At 42.6% G+C, this 25,230-nt stretch overlaps 1 protein-coding gene and 1 pseudogene across 3 annotated transcripts in view; both read left to right on the top strand.

Annotated features, from left to right (window-relative positions):
- The window catches only part of PTPRZ1 (protein tyrosine phosphatase receptor type Z1), a 550,052-nt gene extending 525,242 nt beyond the window's left edge, over positions 1-24,810 (top strand). For all 3 annotated transcript variants that reach the window (XM_085654180.1, XM_085654181.1, XM_085654182.1), the window contains 5 exons: positions 7,755-7,883; positions 8,624-8,770; positions 14,168-14,310; positions 14,567-14,702; positions 23,918-24,810. In XM_085654180.1, the coding sequence (XP_085510306.1) occupies positions 7,755-7,883; positions 8,624-8,770; positions 14,168-14,310; positions 14,567-14,702; positions 23,918-24,058 (696 nt within the window). In that variant the 3' untranslated portion in view covers positions 24,059-24,810. The remainder of the gene's footprint in view (positions 1-7,754; positions 7,884-8,623; positions 8,771-14,167; positions 14,311-14,566; positions 14,703-23,917) is intronic.
- Positions 15,260-15,738, top strand: LOC146856142 (small ribosomal subunit protein eS27 pseudogene; annotated as a pseudogene).
- Positions 24,811-25,230: the final 420 nt, after the last annotated feature.

A 25,230-nucleotide genomic window follows, 5' to 3' on the forward strand; every position in this document is an offset into this window, starting at 1 on the left:
GGCGCCCCAGGGACACTTGTATAATACAGCTCCTGATAGCTATCTGGTTTTCACCACACCTTGTGGTTCCCTATCATCTTGCCGCCAGGCTGCAGATGCCTTTCAGAACACCCAGTAGTTGCTATTAATCCTTACAACACACCCCTGATGACACTCATCACAGCATCATTGAGGTTTAGCTTGTAACTCATAGTGCAAGCCAGACCTATTGTCTTTGCTAATGGTGCTTTAAGAATGTACTAGTTTTGTATGTTAAGAGTAAGGAGTGCCTATAGACTACATCCATATAATAGTCTCAGGAGCGTACACCCTGCTAACCAATTTTCATATGTTCTTTGAGAAACAGGCATCCCGATATTAAATCAATCAAGCTGGGAAGAAATTCCTTCCTGGGATGGAATTAATTTTCCACCTCTTACTTCCAGCCACCACAAGCAAATGTTTGAGTGCGCCAACTATAGGGGACTGCTGTACCTGAAGGCAAAGGAAGCCCAGCTATGGGCACATTTATCAATGCTCTCTAGGCAAACACAACACAGCTGGGGGAATTAGTGGCCTTCAGAATTCACCAACTCTCCTTTAAGCAAATACAAAGGAAGACCCACCCTCCACTAACAGATGCTATAAAAACTGCACTAATGCATCTCCAACCCAATTTCCACTGTAAGCTTAAGTCATCACAACAGAAGCAGAAAGCTAAAAAATAGACTTGACCATAAGCCTATAGGATACAAAGGCATATCCTCCTATTCGTTATAATAAAGTGCCCGGGGATTGTTATCCTAGTTTTTTCATCACCATAACAAAGTATATGCTTGCTTGCCTTATGCTACCTTGAGTTATACTAAACAAAAATAACCGGTCCTATTTTGAATTGTAATAAATTATATAATAATTAAAACTCTTCTATAACTGAGCTAAATTAATTACTATTAATTCTATTAGGTTCTGGAAAATATACTGTATTGAAACACATTTAGTTTTATTGAATTAAATAAAAAATAAAGTATGAGATATAATTAGACCAATGTTTTTTGTGCAAAACGCTAAGCTATATTAAAATTTGAAATCACATAGAATTTTATGAAAATATTCACAATGCATTATCAAATTATTGAATGTATTACTTATATGTACACTATGTATAAAATGGTAATATAACCGCACACATTGCATGTATTATGTTAAATGATCTTTTAAAAGAAATCCTTATTTTTGAATGTTATAAAATAAAATAAAAATATGATATAAATGTAAAACATTTCATTAAAGTATATAACCAATATGTTACAATTAATTACATGAAGTTATTTAAAACAATCTGTTATACAATCTGGTTGTAGCCACAGTTTTGCAGGTTAACCCAGCAAACTATTACCACAGGAGTCACACCTCCTGTTGGACCAATGCAATTCAGCAAACTTTGAGAGCATCATTTACTGGTTGGCGGAAAGGGCTAGCCACAGAAAGAGAAATTGTTGTATGAAACAAAATTATTTATAAGGAGGCAACTGCGTTCATCTTTGCTAGTTCTGTGAATTATGACAACTGCTATTTTGTATCTAAAAGTATACCATATTAGTAGCCTTTTCCTCTTGATTCACAGAACGAACGTAAAAAACAAGCACTGTAGCAAACCTATGATATTGATTTGCTTTATTACCAGTAAACTAATATCATTCAGTTAGTTCCTGTAGATAGCTTTTCTCCATAAAAAAGAAATTAATGCCCTTTGTAACATGTGCACCTCATCTACTGCACTAAACAAAATACCTAACTGTTCCATTATACATGCTGCGTATTTGTTCGTTTGGCATGCTACTCTTTCTGACCTGAAAATGTTAACAAGGTATTCTAGTGCTGCAAGCAATACTACTTCTAACATCGACTTACAAAGTAAATAGTAATTTGCTATCAATAGAAATTCAAGGGCAATATTATGAGAAAATTGGGTGATTTGTATGGTGTGGTTGTGCAACCTTATCGTGTAATACATTTACTGACAAGGTTTTGTTTGTGAAACCTACATCTCAACCCTGGATTGCTGTTGCTCTGAGCAGCAAGGCTTACTCAAAGGAACAAGTGTAAAGCATTTAAACAGCACCAAAACATATGAAGAAGAAATTGACAGGACACCAAAGAAGTCCAATACCAATTTATAAAATTAGGGCGTATCTAAATGTATTTTTGGACACCAAAACGATCCACCAAAGGGTTCTGGAGATATAGGATTTAGAAGGTATGGTAAATCAAAGCATTTCACTCAACAGCAAACAAGCACTGGCAAATTCAACGAATTTGACTCTTGGAAAAGGTAGGGCAACTACAGAAGGGAGCCATTCAGGGGAACCAGAAAGGGCCTCAGAAACAGTTTCTGTCACTTTATCCTTGGTCAATGGATTTCTATGGAAGTGGCCCTGATTCAGACAATACAGGATACAGGTCCCTCTTCAGTCCTCTTCTCCAGCCCATTGAGATCTGGGTGGCAGGGGTGTCTTTTTATGCTCAGAAAATGCCCTCAGGGCAGGATGTGATTGGTGGCCAATGGACTTCCACGTTCCCTCCCACTTGATTACCACTTCCTGCAAAGTGTGGCATTTGGCCATCCCAGGATGCACCATTCCACCCACTCCCAAGATGGCAGAACCCCTCAGTTGGCATCCAGACCTCCCTAGCCAACCCACAGGTGTGGCTAGCAAGGGGGCTACATGTCCCTGGAAAACCTGTTTGACAACAGGTTTTCCCTCTTCTTCTCAGGTGCCAGCTAGTCTGCTTAAGGGAAGGAGCTGCCCTTCTCCCAAGTGGTCCTCATTTGCCCTTCAAAGGCTACTTCAGCTTTGAAGCTTGCCTTTGGGGCTGACACTCTTGTGGCTTCCTGCAGGAGGAAGGTCATACCTCTCTCCATTGCAGGCACCTATTGTCTCTTTTCCTGGGAGTTGTTAGTTTGTCTCCCCAGGAAGCAGAAAGCTGTCTCAGGTTCAGGATCCTTCTGCAACTGTTAAGGGCGCCGAGATTCAAGGCAACAAAGTAGCAACTTTGTAAAAGTTGCACACTGCAACTGGTTGCATTAATTTCCACTTAAGAACCAAGTTGGGCTTGATGTAACTAGTTGCTTGATACCTGGGAGTACCTACCTTGAGCGCACTGTTCAGGAGTTAGCAAAGCTGAGGGATGAGTGTGTAACCCTGCACTCCTCAACAGTGTGGCCAGGTTTTTCCACAGTAAATAAACAGTTCAGGAGTTAGCAAAGCTGAGGGATGAGTGTGTAACCCTGCACTCCCCAACAGTGTGACCAGGTTTTTCCACAGTAAAAAAACAGTATTTACTGTCAGAACATGTAAAACACATATTCTGCCCATGAATTATGCTGCATCCATTAATGACTATTTAGTAAAAGCAAGATTTGCAGGTCTGAAAATACAATTTCTCCAGTATGCTGGCAATGCTATCATCTGTGTCAATGCTCAGAATGGCCTTCACACTAACCGACTGCTTTGGAGCTCTACAGCAAACTAAATAACATTGAAATAACTAGCGTTTAAAGCAAGATGCTAGTACTAAGCAGGACAATCCATACCAAGGAGCTTGGCAGTTGTCGAATGGGAAACTGGAGAAAGTAAAATCCATCAAATACTTGGGTGGTGTCTGTTTCAACAAATAGGGCAGTCATATTGCCCACCTATCCTCTCAGTAGAATGCCTGTTCACCTTTAATTTCAACTTTCTGCTAGCTGCTACAAAATATGAATGGCCCCAGCTTGTTGTCGGCCTGTAAGGTCATCAATAATAAGCTAATGCCAACTTTGATGAATGGATCATTTACATTTGGAGAACGCCTGGAGTCATGGGTGGATCAAGCTAAAAAGAAATGCTATCGCTCCGTATTTGCCCTTCCAATCTCTGCTCTGGCCTCATGCTTGCAAATGGATTTTAAACTACCCAGGCAAAACTAGATTCTAAATGCACGATTTCTGGCATATGGTTTAAAAGCAAAGAACTCAATGGCTATCTGAAACATAAAATCTGGCAAATCCTTACGGATGATAAACTAAGAAGGTACAAATATTTGAGAGCCTCAATTGATTCTTTGAAGGCTAAAGAACTCTGGGAAGCCTCCATTTCCCCTAAAGCGCTAAGTGGAATATTTCTGAAGCAGGCAAAATTAATATGAAGAGATCTTGACATTGAACCTGTAACCATGATTGCCTTTATCAGTTCAACCCCTCTTCTTTACAGTGAAGTCAGAATCTCAAGCTTCCTGGACTATCCGTTGAATCTGCACAACAACAAAAATTACTACGGTTAAGGTGCAGTAAAATTTGCCTTAAAGAATACCGCTTCAGCCGGTTAACTGGATCATGGGAGCGGGTCTGTAGACTCTGCTGGTCAACAGCTGAGTCTCTATTGCACGTAACCTGTATCTGTGAGGCATTATTGGTGCTGAGACACTTCTGGCTACTTCCCGTCTTTCTGCAGTTACATATAAGATCATGCCAGGAATCAATTTCTGCCTGTTTATCCCTGCAATCACAGCAGCTAGATTCGCCAATTTGAAGTCTGGGGGCACAGACTTTGGCCTACTTAATGATAATAACCAGATGCTGGTAAACCACCAACCAGACTAGATCACACGCAGTGATCTGCTCTTCCACCTAAACAATGGAATAAAATCCAGTATTAAAGCACATATGACTCTCCGGAATAGTTAGGGTCATCGTGGACCTGAAATGATGTAGAACTAAAGTGGGTAGTCCTCTAGATAAATGACAGTGGCATTCCAACTGAAATAAAACACAAGACCTGCAGGGTATGCATGTGTGTGTGTGTGTGTGTCTTTCTGTTTGATCATACATGTTCAATGACTATAATTGGATTACTGCCACTCTTGAGCATCTCATCAATCCTTAAAAAAATACCAATACTTACCACATAACCCCATTGACTCTAAGCAATGGAGAGCCTCTCAACAATTGTGTAAAGCACTTGAGAGAATGTGGTGCAAAAGACTACTCTCAAACAGTTAAATGAAAACATAATCTACCCATCAAAGAATAAAAAGCACTTGTAAGGCAAGATCATTCCTCAATAATGCCTGTTGCATTATTAATGTTCACAGTCAATCAAGAGAATTTGTTTAATAGGTAACACATTTTCAAACCCCTCTCCTTGGAGAATGTTTATCCATCAATCTGTGAAGTTGCATGAATCATTATCTTCTTTTTAATCACCAAGATTAAAATAAAATCAATTGCTCTTCAATGCTACTTGTGTCTGTCTGATTGTACTATGAATGTTGAGGAGAATTCCACTGTTATCCAGCTACCCAAACTCTACCCAACTAACATCCGTAATGTCATTGCGATACCCAAGCCACCAAATCTGGTTCTCCAATGTCTCGCTCACATATTCCATTTGTCATCCAAAACCAAGGCTTTTGTGCTCACTGATATCATTAATTCCTCTTTCAAAACTGTTTTAGTGCCTCTTAACTGGAAGCAGGCACTGATTAACCTTCTCTGTAAAAAAACCCTCAGCTGACCACATCATGCCTAGTGACTTACTTGCTTTATTCCTTTTTCCCATAATGGCCAATATAGCCAAGAAAGTAGTTAATAAACACATCTCTTCTTTCATTGATCAATGAACAATCTATACTGGATCAGGCACAGGCAGGCATCCGTACCTATTATGGCACAGAGGTCAAGTTACTCGCAGTGCGGGTTCATCATTGTATGCTCCAGATCAGGGTGGAACCAGGTTTCTCATTCCCCTGGTTCTTTCCACTGCCTTTGGCCTCATGCATTCATGTCTTCTAGATTGGATATTCCATCAGCCCGACTCTTTTTAAAATCTGTGTGGTGCGGTTAAATTAACAACTTTGATTTCAGGGCCTAAACTCATATTACCCAAATCTTTTTTTTAGAATGGATGGTGACCCAATCGCTGCCTAGGTCAATTTTGATAATTACATGACAGCGAAAGCTAATTGGATGAAACTTCATTACTTGAAACTAAACTCCAAAAAGCTGAGGACTCGATTACTAAAAGCCACTTGTGTATTTGGGCAAACAGATGGTGGCCATCTTCTTTGGGCACTTACCCTAATCCTGCTTTCATGACTAGCTTCTCAGTTCAGTTCAGTTCATGTTATATGCTCCTGTTTTCACCATTATAAGATCCTCAACAAATCTTTCCTCTTATTCTTTTATTATGATGCTCATAATAGTTGGCTCAAATCTTCACTATTGCAATTTGCTTTATTTTGGTCTGCATCAATAGCAAGACAAAAAAAGGAAATGTGATCAAATTCAAATTATTTCAGCCAGAGATTTACTAGTCCTTCCCCAGTGTGTACAGAGCTCTCATTATTTGAGGCAACTTTTTCAGCTTCTTATGATCAAGCAATCTAAATTCATAAGACGGTGGCCCAGGTGCACTTGTGTCACCCACAGTGTGGCAAACTGGTGCAAATTGTGGTATCTTGGTATCAAGGAAATATCCATAGGTGGGACACAGGCGTTAACATACAACCACTCTTGGTTTTTGATGTAAATCCCTTTGTATGAACATTGGTAGCAGGGATTAGTGGCAAACAAATACACTTTTTATGGCAGGGGTAAGTTGGAGCATTTTCAAACGTCTCTAAACCTTTCAAACTTAGAATGAGTGATGCATTGTACAGAACATGCACAAAGTCAGAAAAGATGTAAAGTATGTCAAAGCATAGTATTTTGTTCTGCAAGGGTACTCTTCTAGTACAAAACATATGCTAGACAATATGCAGTCACCCTTGTACCATTGTGCAAATGTGTATGTAATGTGCATGGTATACTAAAGTACAACACTGCTAGAAGAGAGAGTAACTGCTCCATATCTTAGTAGAAAAGGCTCTGTCCTGCTCTCTCTCGTTCATGTAACGCATCACAGCAACTTTGGTTTCTCTGCTGTGCTGCATTACTTCTTAGTAAACATGTCCCTATGTATTTGTCACAAGATCATTTATGGGCAGAGTCCATCATTCATTCATGGTATATTTATGTTATAGCAGTCTGCTAGGACTCCCCGCTCTGCCTCCTCTAATAATATTGTGCTCCCAGAGTTTTGCAAATTGCATGTGGATGGACACTTCTTTCCCTTAAAGGTGTTAAGACTTGTAAATTCATTTTTCAAAATCTCAGATTAAATTCTGACCATGTGCAGCTCAGGAAAGCTCTGAAAGCCTTTCTATTTTCAGCTTAATTGTCTCAGTTCAGTTCTTTTTAGTTTCACACAGTGCCAGATTGCCCTTTTTAGGATAATTGTGTGTGCCACAAAAATACCAAAAAATAAATACAATAACAACAAATGGGTTGAACTGAGGACTGTTCACTTTCCCGAAATATACAATTTAAAATGGTTTGTGAAAGGGGTTGTGTGTTTAATTTCCAGGTTTCCCGCATTCTACACAAAGTGCTTCGGAAGAAATAACTTGTTAAAGAAATATGTAACCCTCTATTGACTGCAGATCTAGCTAAACTCGAGATTACTATTTCTAGCCTTTATAATATAAGCTAATCTTGAGAAAAGACAAAGTACAAAAATAGAATGGAGAAAGTCATATTAAAACTCAACAGTAGAGAAAAAAGAATTTGGGCATATTAGAAACACTGAATCACAGTTTTCCTTTTTTTGACGCATTGCTCCTTCAGACCAATCTTGGGCACTTCAATTAATGAGTGCATATTATTTTTTTGATAATGTTGTTTCATTTTCTAGGGATATCATGAAAGCAATGAATTCATCATCACCCAGCACCCACTGCAGCATACCGTCAAAGATTTCTGGAGAATGATATGGGACCACAATGCCCAGCTGGTGGTCATGCTTGCTGAAAATCAGAATGTGGTAAGGTTTGCTTTTGTATTTCATTGAAACTCAGATAACTAAAAAAAACAGAGGTGTGCGCCAACTGTTAAACCATTAGAAGTTGTCATCAGGTACTGTTTTTTTTTACACACAAAGGCCCTCATTACAAGTTAAGTGGAATAGGGTGAAGTATTAAGGACACCTAGTAAATACCATTACCCTGGGGTGAGGTATTTACACTGTGTGGTAAATAACTCCTATTCTGAGATAGGCATAACATGCAGAATCTGTATTGAAAAAACTGAATTCCATATGTTTTGCCTTTTTCCCTGAAACATTTTGGGAGGTTTGACCAGTAGGAATCTATCGGGGGGGGGGGGGGGGGGGCTAAGTGGGTGTGATAATTACCATACAACTCATATTTCCGATTTAGCCCTGTACTTGTAACAATGGCCCAGATGTAAATTTAGTGTTGTCATGTAAACAATGGTATGTTTAAGGTGTGTATCAAATATGTATAATAATCCTATTCACCTTTCCTATCCATGTAACACACATTCATCCATTAAGCTGACAGTTTTTAATCTATTGCACTGTGAACTCTAGTAGTATTCAAGGCACTGTGAGTAATGTGATATGTGAAGAGGCAAGTACAAGGCTGACATAATCATCACAAATATACAAACACAGATTTATATTTTTATGACCCAAACTTGCTTCTCAAATGACAACAAAAACTATTACAGACCTGTAAAGAACAATTGTGTATGTTTTAACAGGCAGAAAATGAATTTGTCTACTGGCCAAACAAAGATGAACCGATGAACTGTGAGAGCTTCATGGTCACCATGATTGGAGAAGACCACATATGTCTCTCTAATGAAGAGCAACTTGTCATCCACGACTTTATCTTAGAAGCAACACAGGTAACCAGCTTTGAATGGACTGAATTACCAATTAAACAAGAGGATATTCGGAATTCTTAATAATGCTGGGGGACAGATATTTCAGATGTTCACAGAAACGTATGGAAAACTAAAATTCATCTTTTTTATTATTATTTCTTTATTAGCGATTTTTAACATAAGATTTATCTAATACAAAAACACACCAGTCCAAGACCGTAATCCTAATAATTGCAGTGTAAATACAGTAGAACCCCAAGTTGGTAGGATTGCAAGTAACAGCATACATAGCTTAATCGTTTGTGGTGCAATACAGGGGAAGGAAGGACAGGAGGTCAGGCGCCCCATGTCCAAAACAAATCAATATCATACACATATTCTGCATAGACGGAGTGCAAGAACAAGGGGGGGGCAGGGGGGAGCCGCACACTCGCCTCCACCGACCCAGCCAATTACCTGCCATATTCCTCATCATTTATCAGGTCCTACAACTCATTTCGGGCCGGATGGGGGCAGGACCAGAGGGGCTGATAAACAACTAGCCAGCCATATCAAGTCTGTCGGCCACCCTTGTGGGGGATCAGAACCACGGATTCCCGGGACCCCAGAACCGAGCTTTCTATCACTACATCAATGTCACCCAAGCGGTCCACCATATCAGTCTACATCTCCAAAATCCCTTTCTGCATGCTCGTCAGTATGAACTCTCCAGAGGTGACACTCCTCTGCCACTTCCCACTCCAGTAAATCTGCTCTCCACTTACTCCACCTCGGTGGTGTCGCCTGCGCCCATTGAATAGCAACCCGGCATCTTGCCAGCACTAAACGCAATTGAGTGAACCTGCATTTCATTTTTTTGACCTTCCTTAGGAAGTAGCAGAATGCTCAGGAGGCAATGTTGGATCGTCAGTACGGGGCCAGCCCCAGTTATTAAGGCCGTCGTGCATAGCATCCAAGTCCAGTAAGCCTCCAGCATGCGACAACTCTAGGCCACCTGTATGAAATCTGTAGTGGTCTCACCGCATCGGACACATACAGCCAGCCTCGTGGGGTAAACCCTTTGGACACTCTGGGGCGTCAGATAAGCCCTTTGTAGATAATAAACCTGCGCCAGCTTAAACCTGGTGTTTCTGGCAGTCTCTTGTACCTGCACCTGGGCATGTTTCCACTTACCATTTGTGAGTGCGGCATCTAAGTCCTCCTCCAACCGATGCCGGACAGACGTTATGTTAATCTGCCTGTCATTCTTTAGGGCTTCATACAGGCAGTAGATGAGGCCCCTATGTGTGCCGGGGATTCAGCAGCACCTGCAACACCTCTGACGCGCGAGGTTTCTTGGGAAGTCCACACATATCTCATAGGCTGTGCAAGATATGCCTGCATATTGTAAAAACTGCTCAGCACCAATCCCAAACAGCATGCCGGCTTCCACGAGACTCACAAAGGAACCATTCAAGTAGAGGTCTCCTACTATCTGGCGGCCACCACACATCCACCGTGTAACGTCCATGGAGGCATGAATTCGCAGAAAATGCTTGAACCACCAGATAGAAATAAGCCATGCAAAAGGCGCTTGCCTCAGGACGCATGTGACAGTCTTCTCCCAGGCCTGTGCAACATGTGATACTGTAAACAGGGTGCCCGTTGATACCCTACAGCCCTCCATGAGGAATTGCTGAAGGTCATCCACCGGCACTAGGCTTTCTAGTTTCTTTTCTCAGTTAGAACCATCTTCGCACTAAAATGCCGCAAACTAAAGCAATCTTGTGAAGTAGTACAGCTGAAAATCTGGTAGTCCCAGCCCACCGTCAGCCAAATCTAGTTTTAGGATTTCCAGTTGGACTCCTATTGCGTTTGGCGTCCCAAACCACTGACACCAACAGTCCATTCAGCTGTCAGAACAGTGAGAATGGCAGGATGCAAAAAGAATTCTGCATGGTGTAGAGTCATCTGGGCAGCATCACCATTGTACTCAGTGCCATTCTGTCCACGACAGATAGTGGCAGGGTTTTACAGGACACAATGGAGGCCATTTAGGCCTTCTACAAACCTTCCCCATGTTTAGCTTATATTGCCGACATTGGTCATGTGTTATCTGAATAAAGAGGTATCGAAACTGGTCCAAATCCTAAGGGAGACCCACCGCTGGAAGGTCCACCACATGCCTACACACCAAGGATAAGAGTACCATCTTGCGTCTGATAATACAAAGGCCTGGCACCCTCCCGAATGATGTAATAAGTCAATAAAGATGTGGTACTGACACTTCAGGGTCCGACATATACAGGAAGGTATCTTCCGCGTACATAAACACCACATGAGTGGTGTCCCCCACCCGGATTCTCCAGTCAAGGAGTTCTTCCCTCTGATAAATTGCCAGCGGCTCCATGGCTAGCGGGAACAGAAGCAGGGACAGCGGCCAACACTGTCTCTTACCCATCTCAATGTTAAAAACCTCTGATACCACGTGGTCTGTATGGTTCCTCGCCCTGGACTCTGTATACAAGAGACAGGCACATGATAAATATCTCGGGCAAAACCCTATCATCCACAGAACCTGTCACAGATACATCCAGGAGAGGATGTTAGAACCTTTTTTGTCTATTGCCACCAGTGCTCCCTCCCCTTCAGTCTCCCATGTACCATGCATAACATGCGAGAGTCTCCGCCAGTTCATGTAGGTACCCCTACCCGGCATGAAGCCACACTGATCCGTATGTGTCAAGTGGTTAACCACCAAGCCCAGCCGCACTGAGAGGACCTTCACTAGCAACTTAACAGCAATGTTAAGCATGGATAATGGGCGGTATGAACCTGGGTCTGTCTGACCTTCACTGGGTTCGAGTAGCATAATTATTTGGGCATTCCTCATATGGTCGGGTAAGATGCCAGTCAACTTTGCCTCCTGTAGGGTATTTAGGAGTTTAAGGGGAAGATCTGCAGAGTATGCTTGAAAAAACTCCACTGGAAGACCATACGGCCTCACGCATTTCCCCCTAGCCATGTCTCAGAGGGCCTCTTGCAGTTCCTCCAATGGTAACTCCTCATCGAGGCTCTCCCTATGTTCCACCAGCAGTTGAGGGATTGCAACCTCATCAAGAAATCCTTCCATACAATGTACCTCCCCACCTAGTGGATCCACGTACATACTCGCTAGCTTGTTACGCAGAGCTAAATTATTCGCTGTATGAGTCATCGCCCTATCTGCTCCGGTCAAGGAGAGAATCGGGAGAGGGGAGGTCGTTGCCCCTTCAGTAACCAGGAAACCTTGCGCCCGACCGATCACCCTCTCTGTGTAGGCACTGACAATAGTCCTGCCGCACATGACGGTCCAGCTGGTCCCACATGTCAATAACTCGTCTATGGGCCTCCACTAGAGCCACCTCCTACTACCCACTCCCTCTGCCGCCGGGTCCTGGAGATGAGCCAGTTGGACCTCCACCACCTGGAGCTCCTGCTCCAGCTTCCTAAGAGTGCCGCACACCTTATCAAGGCTCTCTATGAGCACTACCACATTTCAGACTCCCCACTCTGTGCCCCAAGATGTCACTGAGTTCCAATTAGTCTCAAAATAATCCTACAAGGCAAACTGCATGTCCACTCTATATTCCGGGTCCCCAAGAGAGACTGAATGGAGTCTCCACAATAGAACACGAGGTTGTGTCTCCCCAGACCACATTTCATCAGTAAAGGAGCATGGTCCATATGAAAGCGCACCTGATAGCTTGTTCCTTGAACATTCATTGTTCCGTTGGTGGATAATAGAAATCGGTCCAGTCGACTATTGGTGTGGTGTGTGTGGGTGCACCAAGAATATTCCCTAATTGTCGGGTGGAGCTCCTGCCATATATCGACACATTGCAGTGTACTCATAGTTTCTCGCAACCTAAGCGCCATATTTGGCTTGGTGCCCAACTTGGGTGGGTGCCGAACCATATTTCCAACAAGGACACAGTAGAAGTCCTCCACCCAAACAATGGGCATGCCCACATAGGGCAAAAGTTAAGTTTCTAAGGACGCAAAAAAGTTAGCTTCATCAGTGTTGGGGGCATAGATATTACGAAGACACATCTCCACACCATCTAATAGGCATGCAATAAAACAAGTCGCCCCTCTATATCTGCCATATGACTGCAACGTTTAAATGGGAACCCAAGAGCAACCTAAATGGAGACCCCTGTGGCATACAATGAGTAGGTCCAGGAGTTTAACTGTTCCCCTCCACTTCTTTTACAATTTATGTGCCTCTCCATCCAGTAGGTGTGTTAAAGTTCATTTTTAAAAAAAAATTGGGAATAGCCAGGCATGGAATCTTCCTACTATAGAGCCCTATCACTGACCTCAAATGTGGAGTTTTCTATTTGACAAGGTGAAGATAGATAAACACTTGTATGAGTCGGGCGTGGAGGTGTAAGGCAATAGTATTTTATAGTCTGATTGCAAGTATGTGTCAGGCTTGGTTCATGCTTTCTGGGCACCTTCAATATGCACTGTTTTCAAAGTGCGCGGATGCTACTGTCAACTTTTCTCTGGATACTTCACAGCCTTGAGGTTTTCACCCTGTTAGGCTTCAGAAAGTTAAATTAATAGATAACAAGGCCCAGTAGAAAACAGGACATGCAGATTTTGGTGCAGAAAGCACCAAACCGCCCATGTTATTCCCGATTGTCAGGGGTAAACTTGTTATAGGTGATTTTTATCACACCTGATAAATTCTGGTAATGTACTTTATCAAATGTGATAAATTGCACACCAGATATTTGATATTTATTGGTTTATAAAGCATCTGAATCACCTCCCAAGGGGTTTCTCCATGCTGCAGAACTGCTTTCGTCAAACAAAGAAGAGAAACAGACCAAAACAATGCAGTCTTAAGAAGCTAGTGGAAATTTTGGTGGTCAGAGCACTCCCGCAGATGGGAAGGTAATTGGTTCCAATAAATAGGGGCCATGTGGAAAAAAGCTTTACCACCCAGCTGAGATTTTTTACAACGTGGAACCACTAGTAAGGATTTGGTCACTGAGCGTAATGCCCTAAGTGGCATATATTTAGTGAATGTTTGTGCTAGACATTTGGGACCTTTGCCGTTCAAAGACTTATGAACAATGCAACAGATCTTGAATCAGATCCGTTTACGCACTGGGAGCCAATGTAATTGCTGCAGAAGAGGAAGAGACGCGGTGAGGGCCTCCAGGGCATTGGTTATCAGGACCTGTGGCCATGAACAATGTGCCCTACCTCAACTAAAGGTTTCCAGCAACAGTCAATAAGTAGTAAGCAAAGTTCCTTCTGCCTACATAGCACACTACAATTGAAAGGATCCATTGTAAGCATTCAGCCAAGAGAAGAACTGTACTCTTTCAGCTACTCATAAAAATTGAATATTGTTTGACAATACCTTTTTTTGTTTTTTCACAGGATGATTATGTACTTGAAGTAAGACATTTTCAGTGTCCGAAATGGCCGAATCCTGATAGTCCGATCAGCAAAACCTTTGAACTTTTAAGAGTCATAACAGAAGAATCGTCCAGTAGAGATGGCCCAGTGATCGTCCATGATGAGTAAGCACTCTTTGTTCAGTGTGTATTGTGGAAGTTTGCAGAGTAATTTATTCCTTTTGTTAACCACACTTGCAAATAGTCTACTCTGAAACAAGTACAAAAAGGAAGAGCTTGTGGTCACCGCAGAGAATGCAAAGCACAGCTCACATCTTGAGTTTTTTCTATATTTTTAGAATTATCATTACATTTCACATTTCCTTTGAAGAGACTTTTAATTTCAGATGCATTATTTCTAAATTTGTTGTGTTCTTTCAAGGTTCGGTGGCGTGACGGCGGGGACCTTCTGCGCGCTGACTACACTCATGCACCAACTAGAAACCGAAAATTCTATGGATGTCTACCTGGTGGCCAAGATGATTAATATGATGAGGCCAGGAGTCTTTACAGATGCGGTATGTAATAGACATATGTTGCAGTGAAGCGTAGGGGTGGGAAAAATGCATATATTGATTGTAATCTTTACAAGTAGCATGCTTAGTAAAGGTTGCAAATTTCAAGACTTTTCTTGCAAACGATTTTTCTCGCAAGAGTGAATGGGACCTGGCAGAATAGAAGTCAATACAAAAAAGAAAGAAATGGTATGCTGCTCTGTTCAAAAGTGACATGTTCAGTGAGGGCCACGGAAAGAAAACATTCAATCAAATCATTTTAGCTTCAGCCAAAGCTAAATACACAGCCTGCGAGTTAGGTCCATATGTGGTAATAAGTCTATTTCTGCACAACTAAGATAATCCTTGAAGTTTTACTCCAAGAGCACAAGTTGGGTGAAGGGAAAGATAGATCATAATAGTTTAAGCAACATATGTCCTGATTGTTGGTGCACAGCACATGTGTATGTGCTATTTGTATTGTGCACCTAGGCAAACGGAAGTGTACAGGGGCAAAGTCAAGAATACCATCATAAAGTGATTGAAGAGGACTTTCTAGCAGCGGCCGTGTCTGCACAAACATGCCTCTCGCAAAAGATCCCTTGCATCCATCTCCCGAGGAGGAGAAGAGGAAACACAAGAAAAAGCTTCTGGTTCAGAGTCCAAACTCTTACTTCATGGATGTGAAGTGTCCAGGTTGCTACAAAATCACCACTGTATTTAGTCATGCACAAACGATGGTCCTATGTATGGGCTGTTCTACGGTTCTTTGTCAGCCCACAGGGGGGAAGGCGAGGCTCAGGGAATGTTGCTTCTTCAGACGAAAACAGCACTAAGTGCCATCTGCATGCTGAGTGACGATGGGTAGGACTACCTGCACAGTATGTGGCACAGAAAGTTAGTTTAGGAGCAGAGGGTTGAGCCGTGGTGGACAAGTGCAAACAATATGGAGAAGGGACAATGAAATCTGAATGTTGGATGGGAATATTGGGCTCTCATACACTGTACCTGTAGTCTTATCCATCTGACTCAATACATTTGGATATAAAACTCAAAAAAAGAGTGATTGAAGATAAGGTTTGGATCTTGGTAGAAGTTGACTGTTATTGCATCATCATGTAGTGTTCTTTAAAGAGGTACGTCATCAATTCTTTCCTAAATTGAAGCAGGCCTCTGTTTGCCCTTATAGACACAAGAATTTGTGATTCTGAGTGCATAGATGTAGACGGTTTGCTGCCTTGTTTTTTTTACACGTCTTCATCTCCACTCAGATGGTGTGGGTGTGCTGAGAGCCACTGGAAATAATTACCATGTCAGCCAGATAGCTGGGGTAGTGGTTATGACTGATTTGTAAATAATAGAGCTGGTTTTGAAGTTAGTGAGGGCTGGCAAAGGGAGCCCATGTTGTTTTTATCAGAATGGGGGTGATGTGGGCAAGATAATTTTTTTCAGACCATGTGTGAGATGCATAGTACTGTGAAGGATGATCTAAAAGGGAGACAGTGTGTAGTCTGAGAGGCCTTCCAAATGTGAGAGTATGTTTGCTCTGAAATTGGTTTCACTGCATCCATGGTGAATCCAAGTGACTGCAGCCTGCAGCCATAAGAGTTCATGTAATTGAGCCAGGTGGCAGGTGCCTGTTGTTCTTAGCAAATAACAAATTATGTATTGGAGGGTTTTAACTACATGTTGGTTTGGTTTTGAGCATCCAGATCTGGATCAGGTGCAGGCAATGTTTGAGGTGTGGCAGTCTAGAATGCAGCAGACTTTCAATGAAAGCTGTGCATCATTTTGATGCTATTATTGGGGAGTAGTGACCCAAGGGACTCTATGTAAAGTTGGAAAATGATGAGGAACAAGATAGATCTTTTGGGGACTCTTCTGGTTATAGGGATCTCCTGGGACCTTAAGGCTCCCGTGTGAATGCACTTGTTTTTGATGCATAGGTAAAAAAAGAACAATTGAAGTTTGTTGCCAGTGAATCCCACTCGAGACTTCAGAATGTGGATGAGGGTAAAATAGTCAATAGTGCCGAAGGTGGCTGAGAGGTGTCACAATATCAGGAGGAAAAGGCCATCTTCATTTGTTGTGAGGAGGGAATAATCTACGATGTGCAAGGTAGCTGTCTCCCCTTCAGTATGATCTGAAGACAGATGGTTAGCTTTGCCAGAGGTGGTTGGAACTGGCGTGATGGTGGATTTGAGCATAGACTGCTTTGCTGATGGTCTTGCTGATGAAGGATAGGTGATGGGTCTGCTAATTGTCAGGGTGTAGTGTGTGTTTCTTCTGGAGTAAGAAGAGATGAACTGTCTTGAGAGCTTCTTGGAAGATGCTTTGGAGGAAGAAATTGTTGACAATGGTCAGTGTGGGTGAGTGAGCTTCTGTGGAGACAGGTTCGATGAAGGACTTGGCAAGGCATTGTTTTCTTGGGAAGTAGCTTTGAAGAAGTTGATTATGCTTTACCGAATCTACAAGAAATAGGGCTTTGAAGGATGGCCATTGTGAGATGGTATGAGAAGGGGTGGGGCTAAGAGGAAAGGCTGGCTTAGTTTTGATGAAGTATTGTCGAAATATCTGTATTTTTTCATTGACGATGAGGCTGCTGGCATTGTACTTGTCTGTGGAATGTGGGAGAGGAGGGTCGGGCATTAACTGTAACTTTAATTCCCAAAATTGTTCTCCTTCTCCACCCTTTTTTAATTTATGCACCCCTAATCTCGCACTTGGTGAAACTTTGTGGGGCCATGAGTGAGTTGCACGTTTTCCCTATAAAATGCACACTTGGAAGAGTACAGTGGAAGTCCATAACCAGAGGGTGAGTGGACATTAAGACATGACACGCTTTTTCTTCTCAGATTAGGTGATGCTAGACTTTGCCCAATTTTGTAACTTCTTCAGAGACTCTAAGTTCAAGGTGAATGCTTTTATTCCTTGCCTTTGTTTTGGATTCAGTCAAATACTTTAAATGGAGAACAAATACTATAAAGCAGCAACTATGTGAATTGACTACACAAGCTGTATCTATTAACTTGTGCATGTCCTGCATAAATTACACTTGGTATTTTGTTTCCAAAATAAACTATCATAAACTAATGTTGTACAATATTGGACCACGAAGGTTGGACTTATATCAGAGTTTAATGATAACCCAAACAATGTAATTAAACTTCATGTTCGAGGCATATGAGCTGCAGATCACACACTTAGGATAAGATCGCCATCTGGTGTTGGGCTCGGATGCTTTCAGGTTGTTGTTGTCTTCGGAAGAAGTCTTTTGGTCACAAGATAGGTGACTCCTCCCTTGGACTACAGTGAGCATGGGCATCCACTCCATCCTCAGATAGTTTTTTTCCGCCATTGGGTTCGGATGAAACTTTTCCACTCCGGTAGAAAACTTCTAAACCAAGCTTTTCTAAGCGAAAAACTTTATAATTTTCATCGATACACCTTTACTCGACATCCAATTCATCGGGCCGGTTCCGGACGTCGACGCGGGCGATTAAACCTATCCGCGCCGTGAGGCCTGCGGCTTATGGAAAGGACGCCGTTTAAAAAATGCCCCCAATGTGGAGCAAAATTCCCGCACAGTGACCATCACAAGGTCTGCAACCTGTGCCTGTCACCGGAACACGACGAGTCCAGCTGTCCAGCCTGCGCCGCATTCCGATCCAAGAAAACCATTCGGGATCGAAGAGCTCAACGCCATATCATGGCACACAGACCAGCTCCGTAACCAGAGGACATCTTGGATGAGGGCCCCGATGTCCCGGAAGAAGATTCCGAGGAACTTCAAATTATATCAGAAGCAGACGACTCCGACGACCCCATCACTCCGGGGCAACGCGCGAGTACGATGCCCCTACCCCAACCCCTCCAAAAAAAGGCATTGGTCAAGACTTCGCCCGCTGGCCCCAATCGCGACCGAAAACAACCTTCAGAAGCCCCACCTTCGGGCTCGGCTCCGGAGAAATACAAGCCTTCAGGTGGCTCGGGCCGGAGCAAACCACTTATTATTGTACCCCCAGCACCTTTGGCACCGAAACCATCGAGGCCCATAGACAAACCGGCACCGAAAGCTCCCAAGCTTAAAGACTCCATTTCGGCACCGAAACCCTCATTGGTACCGAAACAACCGGCTAAGGTCTATACTACACCTCCTAAAGACTCTACCGATCACCCAAAACATAGATCGGAACCGAAAAAATTGGTGCCAAAGTCTGTTCCTGAAGACCAAGAACTTTTCCACCCAGATCCAACGCAAAAAAGGATCTATATTAATCCAAAAACTGGACATGTCACTGCTGTGCCATGAAAGAAAAGGAAGCTAGACACAACACCTTCTCCAGCTCCTGTAAAGAAGAAGGACTCAGCCACCTCACCCATTCCTCCTTCCTCTCCTGTACGACCTCTTACCCCACCCCCCCTGCCTCCACCACCATTACCTCTACCATCTACTTGACATACACCACCTCCACAGGATGATGATGATGACCTAGGGGGAGGGGGTGATCCGGATGATCTTAATGATCCTTATAATCCTTTTACAAATCCGTATATTGTACCATTAGACGACTGGGCTTACCCTCTGCCTGATATACCTGATCCTACTACATACCCTTCAAAACCCTCACCTCCAGATGACCACCTGGGGTTTGGACAACTAGTACACAGAGCAGCACTTTACCATGGCGTCACCATGCACTCAGATGCACCCGAGGAAGACTTCCTTTTAGACACTTTTGAGCAGTCTCAGAAATCAGTTCAAATTTTACCTATGATTAAAGGGGTCATAAAACACGCCACATAAGTTTTTAAGAACCCCGTACGGGCCAGGGTACTTAACCCTCGAATTGAGAAAAAATATAGACCTGCCCCAGAAGATCCTTCTTACATTAAAGGACAGCTCCCTCTGGATTCTTTGGTGGTTTCCAACGCAAGGAAGCGGGCTAACTCCCAAACAACAGGAGATACACCGCCCCAGACAAAGAATCCAAACTATTACAAGCCTCGGGCAAAAGAGTAGCAGCACAAGCAGCTAACCATTGGCGTATTGCCAACACACAAGCCCTATTGGCACGCTATGATAGGGCTCACTATAATCAGTTAGAAGATCTCATACAACACCTACCAGACCAATACAAGACCCAGGCAAATGACCTTATACAAGAGAGAAAGCTTATCTCAAATGCCTCAATTAAATGTGCACTTGACGCCGCAGACACTGCCTCTAGAGCAATCAATACAAGCGTACTTCTTAGCTTTAAGCCAGAAGTACAAAGTACCATACTTAGCCAACCATTTAACCAAGAGCAACTGTTTGGACCAGCAGTAGATACTGCACTTGAAAAAATGAAGAAAGACACCAAGACTGCTAAGTCCATGGGAGCATTGCAGTCTCCACAACCACGTGGCTCCTTTCGACGCTCCTTCTATAGAGGAGCATCCAAAAATATTGGAGCAGACACCTCCTCCATGTTCAAAACCTCTACACAAACATCCCCCAATAGACAATATTTTACAGGAGGATATAGGGGAAACAACACCAAGGGACGAGGTCGAGGCAATACCAACACTCGTACCTCCCCCGCCACTAAACAGTGACTTTCCTCCACTCCCCCCAGACCATTCCACTCCAGTCGGGGGAAGACTCAAACAGTTCCTACCTGTCTGGAATTCCATTACAACAGACAAGTGGGTAAGACAAATTATCCAGTATGGTTACTGCCTGGAACTCACAAACATCCCCCACATACACCACCAAAACAGCGTTCCATGTCGCCAGACCATCTTACACTCCTCAAGAAAGAGGTTCTCTCCTTGCTTCAAAAACACGCAATAGAGCCAGTTCCCTTCCAACATCAGGGCACAGGGGTATACTCTCTATACTTCCTGATCCCCAAGAAGGACGAGACGTTAAGACCCATACTAGACCTCAGACTCCTAAATCGGTACATACACTCAGATCATTTTCATATGATCACTCTTCAACAAGTGCTTCCACTATTACAGAAAGGCGATTTCCTTGCCACACTAGATCTCAAGGATGCCTATTTTCACATTCCCATGCATCCTGCTCACAGGAAATATCAAAGATTCCTGGTAGACGGGCAACACTATCAGTTTACTGTCCTCCCATTCGGAGTGACAACTGCGCCCAGAGTATTCACCAAATGCCTAGCAGTAGTAGCAACGCATCTCAGGAGACAACAAACTCATGTCTTCCCATATCTCGACGATTGGCTCATAAAAGCCAATTCATTTCACAAATGCGTTCTACACTCACACCAAACTATTCAAATTTTACACAACTTAGGATTCACCATCAACTATCCCAAATCTCAACTACAACCCTCCCACATACATCAATATCTGGGAGCCACCATAAATACCTCCAAGGCCATAGCTTATCCCAGCCCAGCCAGGATAGCCAATATACAAGCTCTCATCTTAAAATTTCAATCCCAACACTCTCTCCCAGCAAGAGTGTTCATGCAATTCATAGGCATGATGGCGTCATGCATCTTCATTGTGCCTTATATCGACAACTTCAAATGCGTCCCTTGCAAGAATGTCTAGCACGTCAGTGGAACCAGGCTCACGGACAACTTACGGATCTGGTGTTAGTGGACAGTCGCTCACATCGCTCACTAAAATGGTGGAACACCATAAACCTGTCCAAAGGGCGGCCGTTCTTAGAGCCTCTTCCACAGATAGTGCTGACAACCGACGCATCTCTCACAGGGTGGGGAGCCCATCTCCTAGGACACACCACTCAGGGCAAATAGACCACTCAACAAAAAGTGCTCCATATCAATTACCTGGAACTACTGGCAGTGTTCCTAGCATTAAAATCATTCCAAATACATCTAAAGAACAAAACTGTCCTCATCCGGACGGACAACATGACAGCCATGTATTACATACAGAAACAAGGAGGCACACATTCTCTCCATCTGTCCCAGCTCGCACAGAACATTTGGAAATGGGCAATTCCCCAGAACATCTACCTGCTAGCAGAACACCTTCCAGGAGTTCACAATCAGATTGCCGATTTGTTGAGTCGACAAACCCAACAGATCCACGAATGGGAATTACACCCACAAGTCCTACTCCCATTCTTCCAAAAATGGGGCCAACCAGACATAGACCTGTTCGCCACACACGAAAACGCAAAATGCCCAACCTTCGCCGCCAGGTTTCCCCACCCACAGTCGAAGGGCAATGCGATATGGATGAACTGGTCAGGCAGATTTGCGTACGCTTTTCCGCCTCTCCCACTCATTCCATTCGTGGTACGCAAGCTCAGGCAACAGTCTCTCAAGCTGGTACTAGTAGCTCCCACATGGGCACGTCAACCCGGGTTCACAACACTGCTGGAACTCTCTCTAGTTCCACACCAAAGACTGCGCCTCTCCCCATCCTTATTAACCCAGAACCATGGAGAAATCAGACACCCCGATCCACATCAACTGAACCTAGCGATCTGGCTCCTGAAGTCCTAGAGTTCGGTTACCTCAATCTACCACCAGACTGCATGAATATTATAAAAGAGGCCAGACGGCCTACTACTAGAGCCTGCTACGCTGCAAAATGGAAAAGATTTGCCATTTACTGCACTAACAATGATATACGCCCACTGGATGCATCCATCCAGAACATCATTTGCTACTTACTACACTTGCAAAGATGTAATTTAGCGTACTCATCCATACGTCTCCACCTAGCAGCATTAGCAGCCTACTTACAAAATCGACAACACGTGTCACTATTTAAAGTGCCTGTGATCAAAGCCTTCATGGAAGGTCTTAAAAGTATTATTCCTCCCAGATTACCACCCTCTCCAGTGTGGAATCTAAATATTGTTTTCACTAGGCTCATGGGTCCCCCATAAATGCGAACTACAATTCCTTACATGGAAAGTGGCTTTCCTTATTGCTATCACATCCCTTCGAAGGGTAAGTGAAATCCAGGCTTTAACCATACAAGAACCATTCCTACAATCATAACAAAGTGGTTCTTAGAACAAATCCAAAATTCCTGCCAAAAGTCATTTCTCCATTCCATCTTAACCAATCAGTCGAGCTACCAGTGTTCTTCCCAAATCCAGACTCGGTAGCTGAAAGAGCTCTTCATACCTTAAATGTTAAAAGAGCCCTGCTTTATTACATTGACAGAACGAAATCTTTCCGCAAAACCAAAAAATTGTTTGTTGCTTTCTCTCCACCACATAAAGGCAACCCCATTTCCAAATCAGGGATAGCCAGGTGGATAGTTAAATGTATCCAAATATGTTACCAAAAAGCTAAACGCACTCTAACAGTTCCCCCTAGAGCGCACTCCACACGCAAAATAGGGGCTTCCATGGCATTCTTAGGAAACATTCCCTTAGAAGATATTTGTAAGGCAGCCACATGGTCTACAACACACACCTTCACTAAACACTACTGTGTTGATGTGCTAGCCAAACAACAAGCTTCTGTGGGTCAGGCTGTCCTTAAAACTTTATTCCAAACTGCTGCAACTGATACAGGTGACCACCGCTAGGGGAGACACTGCTGTATAGTCTATCCTAAGTGTGTGATCTGCAGCTCATATGCCTCGAACGGAATATGCTACTTACCAGTATGCATCTGTTCTTGGCATGTAGAGCTGCAGAGCCACACACGCCCACCCACCTCCCCGGGACCTGTATCTGTTCCAGCATTGTCTTAATTAGACATTACACATGGAAATCCTTTCTTAATTCTTACACACTCCGTTTCCCATCATGGCGAAAAACAATCTGAGGATGGAGTGGATGCCCATGCGCACTGTAGTCCAAGGGAGGAGTCACCTATCTCGTGACCAAAAGACTTCTTCCGAAGACAACAACAACCTGCAAGCATCCGAGCCCAACACCAGATGGCGATCTTATCCTAAGTGTGTGGCTCTGCAGCTCTACATGCCAAGAACAGATGCATACTGGTAAGTAGCATATTCCTTAGATTATTTTAATTCATGTTTATCTTATTTGTCTTTCCTTAAAGTTTGCCATTGTGCTGACACTTGCAATCGAATAATGGACACCTATTTATTAATAGAAGCAACAAAATAATTATTAATAATATATTTCGTTGGGTTCTGTAAGCCCAGACATAAGAAAATGCTGTGACAAAGAAATCAATAATAGTCAAAGTCTCTATGCATGTCGGCCATCATTGATGGATGAAGCTAACACACCCTTCTTGGTGATCCCACAGGAGCAGTACCAGTTCCTGTATAAAGCAATGTTAAGCCTGGTAAGCACAAGGCAGGAAGAAGCTCATCCAACATCCCTAGACAGCAATGGAATCACTCTACCAGATGGACATGAAGCTGAAAGTTTAGAATCTTTAGTTTAAGCGAGCGAAGAGAACCAGAGTTTAGTACAGTTATCTCGTTTTTAAATTATGTGGAAAATCTGTCCAATCACTATAATGTCCTCCACCCCTTTAGTGATTACTTTGTTGCATATGATGCCACTGCCTCACTTACACCATTAACAATGTGTGCCTTTTTTGAGGACTTCTTGTAATCCATGATAAACCTGGGCTAACTTGATTATTATTACAGTGTTTCTTAGAGTTAAACTGTGCTATTTTTTCAGTATTAGTTTCCTATTGGCTATGTTTTAACCTACAACTGATCTTATTTATAGATGTCAAGAGGCTTCTCTATGATAAATATGCTTTTTGTGTCAGCTTCAATTGGAAAAATTGTAGGGATTCTTGGGTTTCCTAGAAACATAACTGTTTATATGGTAGAATGTAAATAAAATACTGTTCCTATAACATTAAACATTTCAAGACTTTGTTGGACACCGTAGGTAATAAAAATTGGATACTGATTGTAAATAATGTAATGGTGATTCCATGGACCAAATTTATATTTATAATTGTAGATTTTTATATTTTACTACAGAGTCAGTTTTCTAGTTCAATGTTATGGCATTAGTATAGTGATGTGTTCAATTGTTTACTTCTACTTCCCATAAATTAGTTGCTTCAGTTATTCTGCATCCTAACATGATTGACTGTTTCAGCATGTTTGTACTTTTAACATTTTATGAAAAATTTAAAAAAATGTTTGTTTAATAAAGTGCATTTTGAGTGCCTGGTGTTATCTTGTCCAATATATGTATAATGTCACTGTCATTTTAAATATCACAACAAAGACTTTGCCCCCAGACATTTGGACTGCAGTGAAATAATCTAGCTGCTGCCAAAATCCGCCACAGAGTTTGGCTATATGTGTCTCCAAACAAGGGTGGAAATACCTAACACTTTAAAGATACCTTCTCGCCACACAGATTGGTCCACCAAAATATCTACAACTGAAAGAAATTGTCCCACAGTGTCTATATATTTTCAAATCTATAGCTTTTTATAGGCATTCACTTTGAGAAAAACACAGTGATGAATGGAGTGCTTTTAGTCATTTGAACCTCTCATAATTACTCTAGGTAGTGTCCAGCCCATAATTATGTCCTTTCTGTGCAATTAATGAACAGGACCCACCATAAGTAAATTAATTT

The sequence above is a fragment of the Triturus cristatus genome, chromosome 4_1 (genome assembly GCF_964204655.1).
Source record: "Triturus cristatus chromosome 4_1, aTriCri1.1, whole genome shotgun sequence".
Classification (NCBI taxonomy): Eukaryota; Metazoa; Chordata; class Amphibia; order Caudata; family Salamandridae; genus Triturus; species Triturus cristatus.